The sequence below is a fragment of the Bombus bifarius genome, unplaced genomic scaffold (genome assembly GCF_011952205.1).
Source record: "Bombus bifarius isolate JDL3187 unplaced genomic scaffold, Bbif_JDL3187 scf7180000007966, whole genome shotgun sequence".
In the NCBI taxonomy this organism is placed as follows: Eukaryota; Metazoa; Arthropoda; class Insecta; order Hymenoptera; family Apidae; genus Bombus; species Bombus bifarius.
In genome coordinates, this window is record NW_022884352.1 from 2452379 (window position 1) to 2465192 (window position 12814).

At 50.2% G+C, this 12814-nt stretch overlaps 1 protein-coding gene across 6 annotated transcripts in view; it reads right to left on the reverse strand.

Annotated features, from left to right (window-relative positions):
• Nucleotides 1-969: 969 nt before the first annotated feature.
• LOC117205517 overlaps nt 970-12814 on the reverse strand; it is a 142686-nt gene continuing 130841 nt past the window's right edge. For 5 of the 6 annotated variants that reach the window (XM_033443988.1, XM_033444025.1, XM_033444034.1 and 2 more), the window contains 5 exons: nt 11080-11215; nt 8055-8188; nt 5624-5736; nt 5376-5449; nt 970-2213 (listed from right to left, as the gene is read on the reverse strand). In XM_033443988.1, the coding sequence (XP_033299879.1) occupies nt 2125-2213; nt 5376-5449; nt 5624-5736; nt 8055-8188; nt 11080-11215 (546 nt within the window). In that variant the 3' untranslated portion in view covers nt 970-2124. Of the gene's footprint in view, nt 2214-5375; nt 5450-5623; nt 5737-5988; nt 7516-8054; nt 8189-11079; nt 11216-12814 lie in introns of those variants that run through there. The other variant, XM_033443995.1, reaches the window with a different exon arrangement.

Here is a 12814-nt window from a genome sequence, read left to right on the forward strand (position 1 = left end):
AGAGAGAGAGAGAGAGAGAGAGAGAGAGAGAGAGAGGAGAAAGGAAGGAGAAGGGACAACGACGCGGTTATAATTGCCGCGCATCGATTCCCTGGTCTCCTCGATGCCAAACTCGTCTGCCGTTTCGCCAATTCGACTCGTCGACGAACGTCCAACACACTCGCTCGCTTACAAATCGAGCAAATTCGAGCCGGCGCCGAATGCTAACCGCTCGTAATCGGATTCGATGGTTGGCACTCTCGTCGCCTCCTCGTTCGGACCGTTGCGTCGTCGCGAGAATCGCGAGGTATCGCGCGCACTCCGATAGACGAAGACGAGAGCACGAACAAGCCTCTGTCGTTGTTTGCGTCGAAAGGTGAAAATAGAAAGGCGAAACGACGAAAGACGAAGGGAGAGCACGCGTCGATACATATTCAAAGGACGAGGCAGGCCGTCTGGTCTGGCACGGGCCATTAGCATCGATCGTCTTCCGGGAGACTCGCGTCGGTTCGCGTCGACCGACCGTTTATCCTCTCGAGAATTTCCTTCTGGTATCGAGTTAAGGGGCGCCCCTTGCACGATCCCCGCGCGTCCTCTGCCCCGTATTGTCCCGTGGCACGAACGACCATTAATTCTTTCTCGACCACTGGAACAGCCGGAGATCCTCCACGTCCGACGGCGAAAGCCGATCGAGCCACCGGAACACGCCGAGATCTTCTAATCGCGCTCGTCTGTTCCGCGTACACGTAAATGGGCAGGAGATAATGGGCCGTGGGTACACGCCCGGCCAGAGGCAACGAACACCAACGACCCATCGTATAGTATACCAGGATCGAGGTTTCCAGTGAATCGCGGCTGAGGTGATATTATTATTTAGCCCGAGGAGTACCAACCCACGGTGTATTCGGCGGGACGTGTCGGGCTTGAGAATCGCTTTTGTAATGAAATACGATTTATTTACTAAATATGCGAAATATATATATATGTATGTATATATATATATATATATTATGTATACGTATATACATTAGGCCATACACACAAGTACGTAATCTCTGTCCGATTTTCGGTAGTTTCGGGGAGTTGTTCGACTGCGCAGCCCCGATCGTAGCTCGTTTTTAAACGAGCGACGGATCTGGTTTTCTTTGGAAAAACGCCGCGCCACGTTGTCTACGTTTCTACGGAGAGCGCGAATAAGGTTCGCGATCCAATGTTTTTTCTTCTCTATCGCAATGTTCGACGAGGTGTACCTAGTTTTCGTAGATAACGGCAGATGTACGCGCGTGCAGGCGTCGCAGCTATGTACAAAGTATACAGACACAAAGAGAGAAGTCGCGGACGCGAAGGCAAGCGAAAGTCCGTTGGTTTCTCGTTCGTTCGTTCGTTCTTGGTTGGAGAGCGAGAACCGCGCGACCGATCTCGTCCCGACTTTTCGGAATTACAACGGGAGTTAAAAGCTTCGAAGCCGTATAACGAGTACACGTAGGTATCGTTGCGTGCTACGCGGATGCGCGTCATGCGAGAGAAACACGGATATGCGCGGGGTGGATCGTCGAGACGCCTCGCTCGGCCGCGGCTCTCGCTCGTCGCGGATTTCTATCGGAATCGCCGCGAAAGAATAGCCGACTCGCTTCCCTACGCGCTCCAGACAAATATTTACGCTATCCCGTGCACGTCGAATCGTCCAAATTAATCCGCTTACAGGCTCGTAAATCGTATTTTCGAGTCGCGTGCCGTCCAACGGGATGATAATCCGCGCGCGCGTTCTCCCGGGCCCGCGACTGCCCCGCGATTGCCTCACGGCGACCCCGGTGCCCCGATCGATCATCACCCATCGGCCAAGTAGCCAAGCGATACTCGTCCCTCGCCAATTCCGCGAACCGGAATTTTTTCGGTTCCGACCCGCCTTCCAATTCCGTGTTTGTTCGATCGTTGCCGTGTTTTCATTCTGCGTTCCAACGATATTTCCCTATTATTTCGCATTTGATCGCCAGGTATGATCGTCCATCCGTCTCTTTCTTCTTCCATCCTTGTGTTTCTCATCTTCTCTTCTTTCCTGCTCGACGGAGTCCAGTCGCGCGCGTGGCAATTGCGTCTCGTGGACGCGAACGCGGCCGGCCGCGCGCGGTTCGCACGCTCTTATTCCTAGACCAAGGTTGGCAGTAGTCGGAGAAGTAGCGCGCTGGCTACTGTCAGGCACACGGAAGGCGTTGCAAGGCTGCCCTGTCCTTCCACTGAAACATTTAGCAGAAGACGCGTTTCGTTTTGATCGTCGAAAACCTCCACGAGGTCTTTATAAATACGTATAATACGTTTCAGCGTGCTAATCCATTTGCTAATAACGCGGAGCGTGCCACTGAACCGATCCCTGAAAATATCTTCGAATATTTTCTGTTCGCTCTACTTTTGTCTACTTTTCGATATACACGCGCTGTTCGATCCACCTTGGCATCCGGTGTTCACGCGGAAAAGTTCCTGGCGGATAATTTAGCTGTCGATTTTTGAAATCCGAGCAAAAATGCAACTTTTGTATTCAGCGAATTTAACGAGTTCGATCTACGAAACACTGGTATTAAGAAGAAAGTGTCAAAGTGTTTCGCATCGCCTGGTAAAGTATGCATGCCAATTAGTCGAAGGAAACCTAGACTCGAAGAAGCAAGCGAGAAGAGAACAACGTTTACGACCGAGGTTCGTCAAAGCGGAAATTTCAAGTTTTTAAGCCGATACGATTGGAACTTTGTTCCTGGACGTTTAGCCTCGATCTTCTCGAAAAGTTTCGGCCTAGGAGAATTTGGTAGGTAGCAGAGTCGCGAGGATGCAAAGGGTGGAGAGGAACGAGAGCGAGAGCGAGAGCGGCGAATGCGGCAACGCGACGTACGTCGCTTCCAAGAACGACTCGGTCTAACGAGAAAATCGAAGATCGTTAAGAGCAATTTCGTCGAGACGCTCGCCATTCTCTCTCTTTCTCTTTTCCCTTTGCGCGAAGCTCTCTCGCTTCCGCTACCGTCCCCTTTGGCGATTTCGGCCGACGTTTACCCTTCACGGGCGTCCCGTCCGAGAGGCGGCGACCAAATTTCCCATTCCCTTTGCGATCGATCGTTCTCTGCAAACGCTACTTCCACTCGATTATGTTTTATTTCCACCTCTTTTAATTTTCATTCCGAATCGCGTGGCGACCCACGCGATTTCGTTCGTCGTCGTAGAATTCGTGCGACGTGATCGGGCATAACTAAGGCCACGATTCCGATTACGACGAATTTTCCCACCGACCAATGTTCCGAAGCAGTGCCAAAAATAATCAAGCACGGCAGAACCTCCATTCGAGAGAGCGATATCTGGGGTTATTGCCGAAAATGTCACTGTACTAAATATCCGTAGCTTTAATATAGATTTTCCAGTTTGTTCGAAACTCTAACGTTACATCCACGATACTCGCAACTCGTTACAACGGCGATGAAATTCGAAATACTGTGCGTAATACGCAATGTATTCGTAAAAGGTTTCCATAAGTTTCCGAAACTTCGAAATGTTTCCTACGATGTACACGCGAAAGTTCCTAGAAATATTCGAGTATTTTCGCCAGCCGCCGCGTACACGCGTAACGAGTTTGATGGAATTAATCCGCGCGAAGGTAAAATTTCAAATATCGGGGCTTCGTTAACTCGACGAACTTTTTATTCTATTTGCTTAGTCAGCCAGAACCATCTACATCGATCGTAATCGTAACCTAATGTACGCAATTGATCGCTCGCGTTGAACAAGAAAGAAAGGAGAAACCGAGGCGAAAGGTAAACGAGCGTAAATTATTGTTTTAATTTTGGTAGTTGGGGCGAGCGCGCGCCTCTCGAGGGAAGCTCGGGCCGACTTTGCGGCCGGTGCAGGTCCGTTCCACGGACACCGACGATCGTAAAGCATCCTTAATTCGTTAGAGCGCGCGAACGATGCTTAATTTCCTGCGAAAGTGACTCCTCGCGTCCTCCCTTTCCCCTTCTCTTTCTCGCTTTCTACGGGGTTGCGCCTCTTTCGCTCGGAAATAACGAGGTAATCGTTTCTCGCGCCGTCAGGCACGCGTTAATTAACGCGTCCGTCGTTTCGACGGTTCTCGCTTCTCCTTCGTTCGTCCATTTTTCGAAAGAGAACGCGGCCGGCGAGAAGCGAACGAAAGACGCGTTGTGGGACACGAGAAAGGGAAACCGGACGGCTGGTTTCACGCGAACATACGCACGTAAACGCACGATATACAGGGTGGTTGGTACAAGCGGAAAGGGGGCGATTCTACGCGAAAAAAGAAGTCGAAAATATAGAATAACAATTTTTCGTTCGAGGCTTTGTTTTCGAGAAAACCGACTTTGAATTTTGGCTCGGTACGCGTGCACTTTGTCGCGTCTCGTTATAACGGATCTCGCTGTAGATCGTTGTCGCGATGGAAAAATTAAAAAAAAGAATTTTTATTCTATATTTCCCACTTCTTTTTTCGCGTAGAATCACCCCCTTTCCGCTTGTACCACCAGTTACCAACCACCCTGTATACGTAGCAGCCGTCTAAGACTGCGATTTTCAGGCTTTTTCGTCTCGTCGCTCGTATAAATTAATTGTCAAAATTCGGCGGCGCGTCGAAAAATATATTTTGCGCACTCGGTTCGAGACTTTTAATTCCGAGATCGAAACACACGAAAACTGAGAGCTCGTCCAGATATTTCTACAAAGTTCGACGATTACGAACGTCGGTTTTTACTATTAGGTCGTCCGAAAAGTTTCTTTCGTTTTATAAGGAAATAATGGATTTCTGTTTTGTATTATTTTATCGAATTACGTTTCGTTCTATCGAATACCATTTCGTTCTATCGGAATAAAGATCACGACGTTCGACAGACCAGGTTTCGTGTTTGTATAAAGATGTATCGTTGCAAAAGACGGGTTTGTAAAAGAAAGACACTCTTCGGACAACCTAACGTTGCCTATTGCCTCTTAATCTCGTCAGAACGTCCTACTATACGTAGCTATGATCGTTACACGCGGGATAAAACGATTACAGTTCGATATATCCGTAATTAAAATATACAAAATGGAATTAATAAGTACGATGGTGCAGTAATGAACTCTGTTTCAATAAAAATAGACGAGTTGTATCAATATCGAGTTTATTTACGCCTCCGGTAAAAATCGTTGCCATTCGAGTAACGAACTACGCACACGCAATTTAGTCATTAAATATGTCTTACCAAATGCATCTATACGATATGCACACGTTGGAAAATAAAATATACGTTTATAGCTGTTATATACGTGTGGGTACTTGTCACATATATGTGTACGCATATCGCGATAGCCATATTTTCGCGTGCAACTAGCCGAACGGAGAATTGTCGCGGAGTTCGTAACGAGGCAGAGCTTACCGAAAACTTCCGTTGTGCGCGTCTCGAAGCGTGGCTTGTCCGACATCGAGTCCAATACCACGGTCGCCTCGCATCTTCGACAAAATTTATAGAGACGTATTAATCGTCGGGGCTGGACGAATCGGGCTGTTGATGATGATAGCGATGGCATTGATGGCAGAGTGGCGGTGATGATATGAGTGTTGGTGAGTGTTGGTGGTGGTGGTGGTGGTGATGGGTGGGGAGGAGATTGTCCAGGGCGGAATTACCTGACGTTTATTTTGTCGCCGGCGATGTGATCCGGTTCCAATTGCAGTCGTAAACTGGATATCACCGAATAAAGTCCGTGCTGCTCGAACACCATTTCCGTGTCTGGTTTCACCTGAAACAAACGCGACGGGACGTGTTCCACGAGTTGCAGCGTGTGAGAGATCGTCAGGGCGATCAGCCTCGACGATCCGGTCGAACTTCCTTTTTATCGTCGCGCGACAGTGTCGAATTCTCGCGACCGAACATCGACGAGTTACAGGAAACGAGCGAAAGAAGCGACAACGCTCGCGAGAACGAAGAACGAAACGACGCGCGACGTCTCGTGATTGGCGATCGAGACGCCAACTAGAGTTTCAGGCCCCGAATCACGTTCGAAGTGATTCGAATATTTCATCGCGCGTAGGAAATGTTTTAGACGCCGTCGGTACCGGCGATGGAAGGCGAGCGAGTGGAAGCGCCGCGCTTCGAATCGAAACGCCAAGTCGAAAGGCCGCGGTACGTCGCAGCGACGAGATTTCCTCCGAGAGCAAACGAGATTCGCAGCCGCGGGCTACCCGAGCAAAGAACTTCGTCTCGCTTTCGCGAAATGAAAGGCCGGCGCGCGGCAGCTACGTTTGCCGAGAAAATCTGCTCGTTGAAGGTTGGCGCGCGAGTCCTAAGGATTCCGTAGCACGGAACCGACACTGCGCACGCTGTCCTCGTTTTATCGAAACTATATCGCCTCTCCTTTTTCATCCTCGTCTTCATTTTCATCCGCTTCTTCCGTGAATCTGTTCGCGAAAGGGGGAGCGGACCGGAGACCGAGAGATAAACGAGCCTCGAAATTAAATCATTTTTAAGCCGTATTCTCCTCGGCTCGCGCTGCTTCTCTCGATCCCTTTGATCGCGCCTCCGTCCTATTTTCGTTCCTCCTTCGCCGAACTTCGTCGAGCCACCTATCTCTCGTTTCTTTCGCGCGTACTCTCGCAATTTAACAACGTTCCTCTTCCTTCGCTCTTCGTTTCCCGTTTTCTCGTTTCCTCGTTTCCGATCGAACGGATCGATCGATCCGCCGAACACGTCGGCGCGTTTCAGTAAATTCCAAAGTCGATGACGAACGGAGAGAGGAAAGAAGGCGCAGCCTTAGAAAGGATTGTTCGCTCGACCGCCCGAAGCCGGGTAATTGAAAGAGAATCGAAGATTAAGTGCAGCCGGAGGCGGAACGCGAGCGATCGAGGGCCGCGGGCCGTGGAAAGTCGAAGGCCTCTTGCGGCCATCCCCGTCGGCTTTGTCGCCGAATCTTTCGAGAGTCGTCACGACGAGAACGTTTTCGAAACGATATTACACTCGCGTTAAGTGGCGCGCTAAACTCGCTCAACTCCTAATGGACATCGTCGAGAAGGTTGGCAAGTTTTGCTCGAGCAACGCGGAGGTGGGAGACGACGAGCGGGATAATAGGAAACTTTTCGAGCCGTCGCGGCGCGCGCGATTCGCTGCGAAGCCCTAAAGGGGCACCGACGTTCATCGACGTAATCTTTAAACGCGCACAACTTGCGAGCTCGTGTCTACTCGCTTCAACTGCCTGCGCTTTGCGGATTATATTTTTAAATCCTCGGAGTGACGAGACCTCGCGGCCCGGCGATCCACCGCGAGAGGCGGACGATCGAAAACGCGAGATTCGATCGCGGCGTTCTTTTGTTCGACCGGTTCGACTCGGCCGACTTTTTCTCGCGGACAAATTAGATTCTCTTCGACTACGTGACGCGGATTAATTAGCAGTTAACCGAGTTGCCCGAATTTCCTTCTTCCGCCCATCGTCTCTCGTCTTTCTCTCCTCCTCGCGGTTTCTTTCTTTCGAGCAATCTCTCCTTGCCTCTGTTTCTCGAATTATTCTTCGTTGGCTCTCGTTTCCCTGAAAAGAGAAGAGAGAGGGAGAGAGAGAGAGAGTCGAAAAGTCGTCGAGTTGCAGAGAGTAGCCGAGGCAAAAGAGGACGTTCCCGGAAAGCGGTGGTTGGCGGTGGCACGTTGGTGCAGCGAGGCGGATGTAGAGTCGACTGGCGCCCTACTACGCGCGCGTTCTCCCACAGCTCGTTAATTGGAGCTTTGGCTCATCAAGCATCGTCGTCGTTGCCGGTATCGTTGCCTCTGCCATCGTCATTTCTGAGCGCCTCTCTCCGCGTCTTCCCTCGCTCGCTCATCCGTTTAACGATCTCTAGGTCCTGCACCGTCGTCACGGTTCGCCTATCCGCACGCTTTCGGACTCTCTTTCTCTTTCTCTGTCTCTCTGTCTCTGTCTCTCTCTAAAGTCTAAATCTATAACTTTCGAGCCGTGCTAAAATATATAACTCTCGACATATCGGCCATTACACCGGCGAACACGCAAAAGCCTATTCGACGATTCCGCTTCTCGAAGTTCCGACGAGGCGAACGGAACGCTCGCGTTTCTCTCACCTGCTCCCTATTGATGAACCATTTGAGCGTCGCGGCGGGATGGGACTTGCCGCTGGTGCAATTCAGTCCGAGGACGTCGCCGGTCGCGTAAACCTTCTCCTCGCCCGTTATCGACGGCCCGTCTTGCGGCAGAACTGCAATCACATCGAGAACATTTACGCGCGGTCGCTTATTCTTCTCGCTGCTATCCACGCTCCGCTCTACTCTCTGTCTCGCTTCGTCTCGTGGCTTTTCTAATTTAAAGGCTCTGTTTGTAACGCGATCTACGCGAACGACGATAAGGACCTCCTCGTTAACGACCAAAATTCAACGACGCTTTCCACGCTCATCCCCTACAAAGGAGGAACTCATCTGTTGCGTGTATAGTATTTGATCGGGAACAGGCCACGATTTTGCTTATTTTTTATTACGCTGTCCAATTTAGTCAGTTTCAACCGTCGCATTAATTTCGTTGCGACAAAAATAATTAACCAGTCGACGCGTTTCACGATCCTTCTGTTTTCCTTCGAACAAAGTCAAATTCACTTCTCCTCGTACGTACGTGTACGACGTATATCTTTTATTCGTAGGTATATGCGGTTGATAATCGATTATTTCTGACTGCTGTCCGAAGTTAATGCTTTATCGTAAAACTTTGATACAGATTTTCATCTGCAGGATCCGTCACGCGTCAAATAAATCGCTGCAAACGTCATCTCTCGCGAGAAACAGCGACGACTAAATGACATTCCTTGAAACGGTCGAGACCACTTTGTTTGCACTCGTTACGGCATTGCAATATTAAGTGGTTCGAAAATATACACACGACATAACGTTGCCAAAATTGAAAAAGAATCATTTGTTATTCTTCTGTGAAGCAAGTGAACGCCGAATTCTCTTAAATGCAGTAATTACGGGAAAAGTCGAAGAATATCCGAGAGAAAAGACGATTGCGAACAACAAAGGGAGAATCTTGTGTACCGACGAATATAAAATCAATCGATGTATTCAATTCCATTCCGCTATAAATAGCGAAACGTTACCGTGAAAGAAGCTTCTATAAAGACACGTTATCCGCAAATATCTCTTCTTCGTTACGAACTTCCCCAACGACCTAATTTACACGTATTTTCGATTCGATCGTTGCACGTATCAATACCAACGACTTTTTCGTATTTAGACAGTCCTTTCGGAATACCGCGAATCATCTGCTGTCTCTTTCGCTTGCTTTTAGTTTGCTCGATCGATGCAACGTAACGAAAAATCCGACGTAAGTATCGTACATGGGAAAAATCACTCGCGGATTCGAACGATCGATGCCGACGTTTCCATTGCGCGAGCACGCGTACCGTCGCGTAGATCGATCGACACGCGATCGAAGCTCTTCCTATTTCTCGAATATCTTAGCAAGATTGCCAGCGTTCGCGACTCGAGATTTAATCTGGACCAGTTGGAGGAAACGTTCCGCCGTCGGATCGTTTTCGAGAGCACGATCGCGATAAAAGTTCATCCCCTCGATAAGCCTTCGAAGCTGTCACGACACCCCGCTTGGAATATTCAACGAAGCCATTCGCGACTGCTGCCGGATTGATCCTTTCGCGCGTCGCGTTCAACCTTACGCGCAAAGATACACGATTCGCCTTACAACGGGACCTTGCTTCTCCTCTCTCCTTCTCGCTTTTTTGCTTCTCGTTATCGAGAGAGAGAGAGAGAGAGAGAGAGAGAGAGAGAAAGGGAGACTTTATCCGCGCGCTTCCCCTTTCCTATACCGCGAACAAGTTTGCGTATTCGAAGCGAGGCGTACGCGATATTCCTCGTCGGAGCGAGAATGAGCAGCAAATTGAAATTTACGAGAAACGCGAAAATCTTTGGTTACGCGACTTTAGACTGGGTGGAGTAAACGTTGGCAAAGAGAGGCTCGAAGGACCGTGGCATGCGGTTTCTTGTTAGCTTTTCGTTTGCGTCGACACTTGCGGTTCGAACGAAGGGATGCTTGGCGGAAGGAAGGAAGGAAGGAAGGAAGGAAGGAAGGAAGGAAACGGAGGAGGGTGGAAGGAGGAGAAGAAGAGCGAAAGGAAGAAAAGGATAGAAAAGGAGAAAGATCGGAAGAAGGAGGAATTCGGCAGAGGCACGAACGATGGCCGCGGGTTATTTGCCGTGTACCAAATTTTCCACGAGGTCGGTAAAGGTACGGTAATGGCGGGTACGTGGTGGGTTATCGATCGTGCATGGGTCGGAGAGCGCGGCCGGACTACGAGAAGAGGAACACGACGCGGAAAGGAAATTTCATCGTTTTCGAAGACGCCACGGGAAAGCTTTCGAAGGCGGTGCGCGGCCCTTTAGTCTGCCGCGTCGCGACTCCTTTCCCGAGAACCGAGCCGACGATGCTTTTACGGTCGAGAAGCCTTTCCTTTTCGTTTATAGTTTCCCGTCTCTTCCTTCTCCGTTCCGCGCCGCTGCCATCCATCCACGCGTCTGCTGCTCCGCGTTACGATCCCCGTAATATTCGTCGGACTTTGCCTCGTCTTTACGCGACCCTAAAATTTAACGCTCCAAAGAAAGATCGAAGTTTTCTGTTGTCGTAGGTCTAGAGTGCAGGTTGATGGAAGCGCGAGCCAGCCAAAGCCGAAGCCACACGACGGCTATTCACGGTAATGGGTCGCCAGGTATCCTCGTTTCGTTCCAGTACACAGGTACACCTTGATCGTCCCTATGATCGATTTTAAAGCGGAGCGAAAGCCGACAGTCTGTTTTTGGCTCGATCGATTCCACTTTGGACCAACGTTGACATCCATCCATCCGTCTCGCAGAACGACGCTGCGGAAATATTTGACCGATGATTTTCTTCCTTCTGCCCGTTTACGTTGCCCTCGAATACCAGAGAAGACCGAAACTCGGAAATGGCGAACGCTTGGCGCAAATTACGGCGGCTCGATAGCGGTGATCAAAGGATTATTAACTAGCCGAGCAACCCGGGGACGGATTCAAAGCGAGACGGAAAGAGATCAGAGTAGGAGAGACGGTTGACGCAGACTGGTTCGCTCACCTGCGACTTCCATGCTGGCTTCTGCGCTGACCGAGTTGAAGCTAGGAGCCTCCGCGCTCACTTCGCATTTGTACCGTCCGCTACTGTGCAGGCTCACGTCCTGCAGCAGCACCTCCTTGTCGTTGGATTTTCGGTGCTGCAACAAACGAGAAGTTGTTCGATAAATCTTCCATGTTAATCGTCGACGCTCGCGGTTACGAAGCATCGATCGGATGGATAGGAACCTTTCTCGAAGAACCGATCTCTCGACGAGCTACAAGGACGATTTTTATTCCGAACTGGATGAGTAAACTACGCGCAAACTAACTGCGTGATACAGAGATTGTTTGAAACCTTGGAAACATCGTGCGAGACCTCGTTGCAAACAAACGGAGGAGCAACCTCTAGAAATCGTTGCCGAAGAAGACCCGAATGTTCAGACTCGCTGTACCGAACGACCAAATATAGGCGTTTAGGCGATCGGCGAACCCAGATCGAACGCTAATTGTTCGATTCGATCGTGTTTTCTCTCTGGGCTATCCGCGACAGGAAGCAACCTGGGGCTGCCAACGATCGCTTTATCTTTCAAAGGGGATCTCGTGGCCGCGGCAGGCGAGATCGATGCCAGGCTCCGTGTGTCGACGCACTTCTCTGTCGACCTGGAAAAAACCCTTTGCCTCTGTCGACCCGCGTTCCATCGACGAGAGCGAGTCTTTCCCTCTCCGTACCAAAGTTTACCGATACAAATGGAACGAGATGGAGCTTCTCGTTTGATCGAGCGAGCAAACAGCCACCGTTACATTTTCGCACCAATTTTTCCGAAGCTTTGCCACTCTTCGACGCGTCCAACGCCACCGTCCAGCTCTTCGCGTGGCTCGCTGCTGCGTTTTCCACACGCCGTTTGAAATTATTCTTCATAGACAGAATATTACGCTATTAGGTAGGTAAGAGGCTTACGCGCTTATATCGATTTATTGCCATAGTCGCCGCCGGTACCCGCTCTACGTACTGAAAGTTATTTCGGCGAGATAGATGGGTACGGCGGACTTGTTCCACCGGTAAGTAGAAAAGGTACGTCGCTGAGCCGACGTTGCTCAGAGGTGCGTCAGTCTGCCGTCCCCTGCGTCCCGGTTGTACACGTTCCATGTTTCGCTAACAATTTCGATACCGTTGCCAAGCATCGCGAAAGCGGCTAAACACGTTTTGTACGAGTTTTATGCCACGATTTCTAACCTTCGTGACCAACGTCGAACGAAATTTTCCATCCTCCTCTTTACGTAACAAACGTGTTTCCAGCGCGAGTCGTTCGATGCCTGACGAGACTAACTGAACGTCGGCGAGACATCGCGTCGAACGCGGTGACGATGCAAAGTATAACGGTGTTAAGTACGAGGGATCTGCGTTATTTCGAGAAGTTCAATCGGAAAAGGTATTTATCGTAACCAGGGGTGTCGCGACGCGATCGAGCAGGCATCCGATCGCGATTCATCCGATCGCTGGAAGCTCGCACGGAAAGGGAAGACCCGCAATAGATGGAATCGCGACGTTGCTAATCCGTTTACCCTACGCGCGAGTCTTTCTGCTCCAACGTTACGAATATTCCCCTTTCTTCGTTCCCGTTTGCACGCGGTCGGTCCGCGTCGCGACGATCCGATCGTCCGACGAAGTCCAACGGAATCTGGGCGAGGAGCGCGCAGATCGAGTTGCCGACAAGTTTTTAGCGATCGCGGGGAAACGTCGACGTTTATTCCGCCGC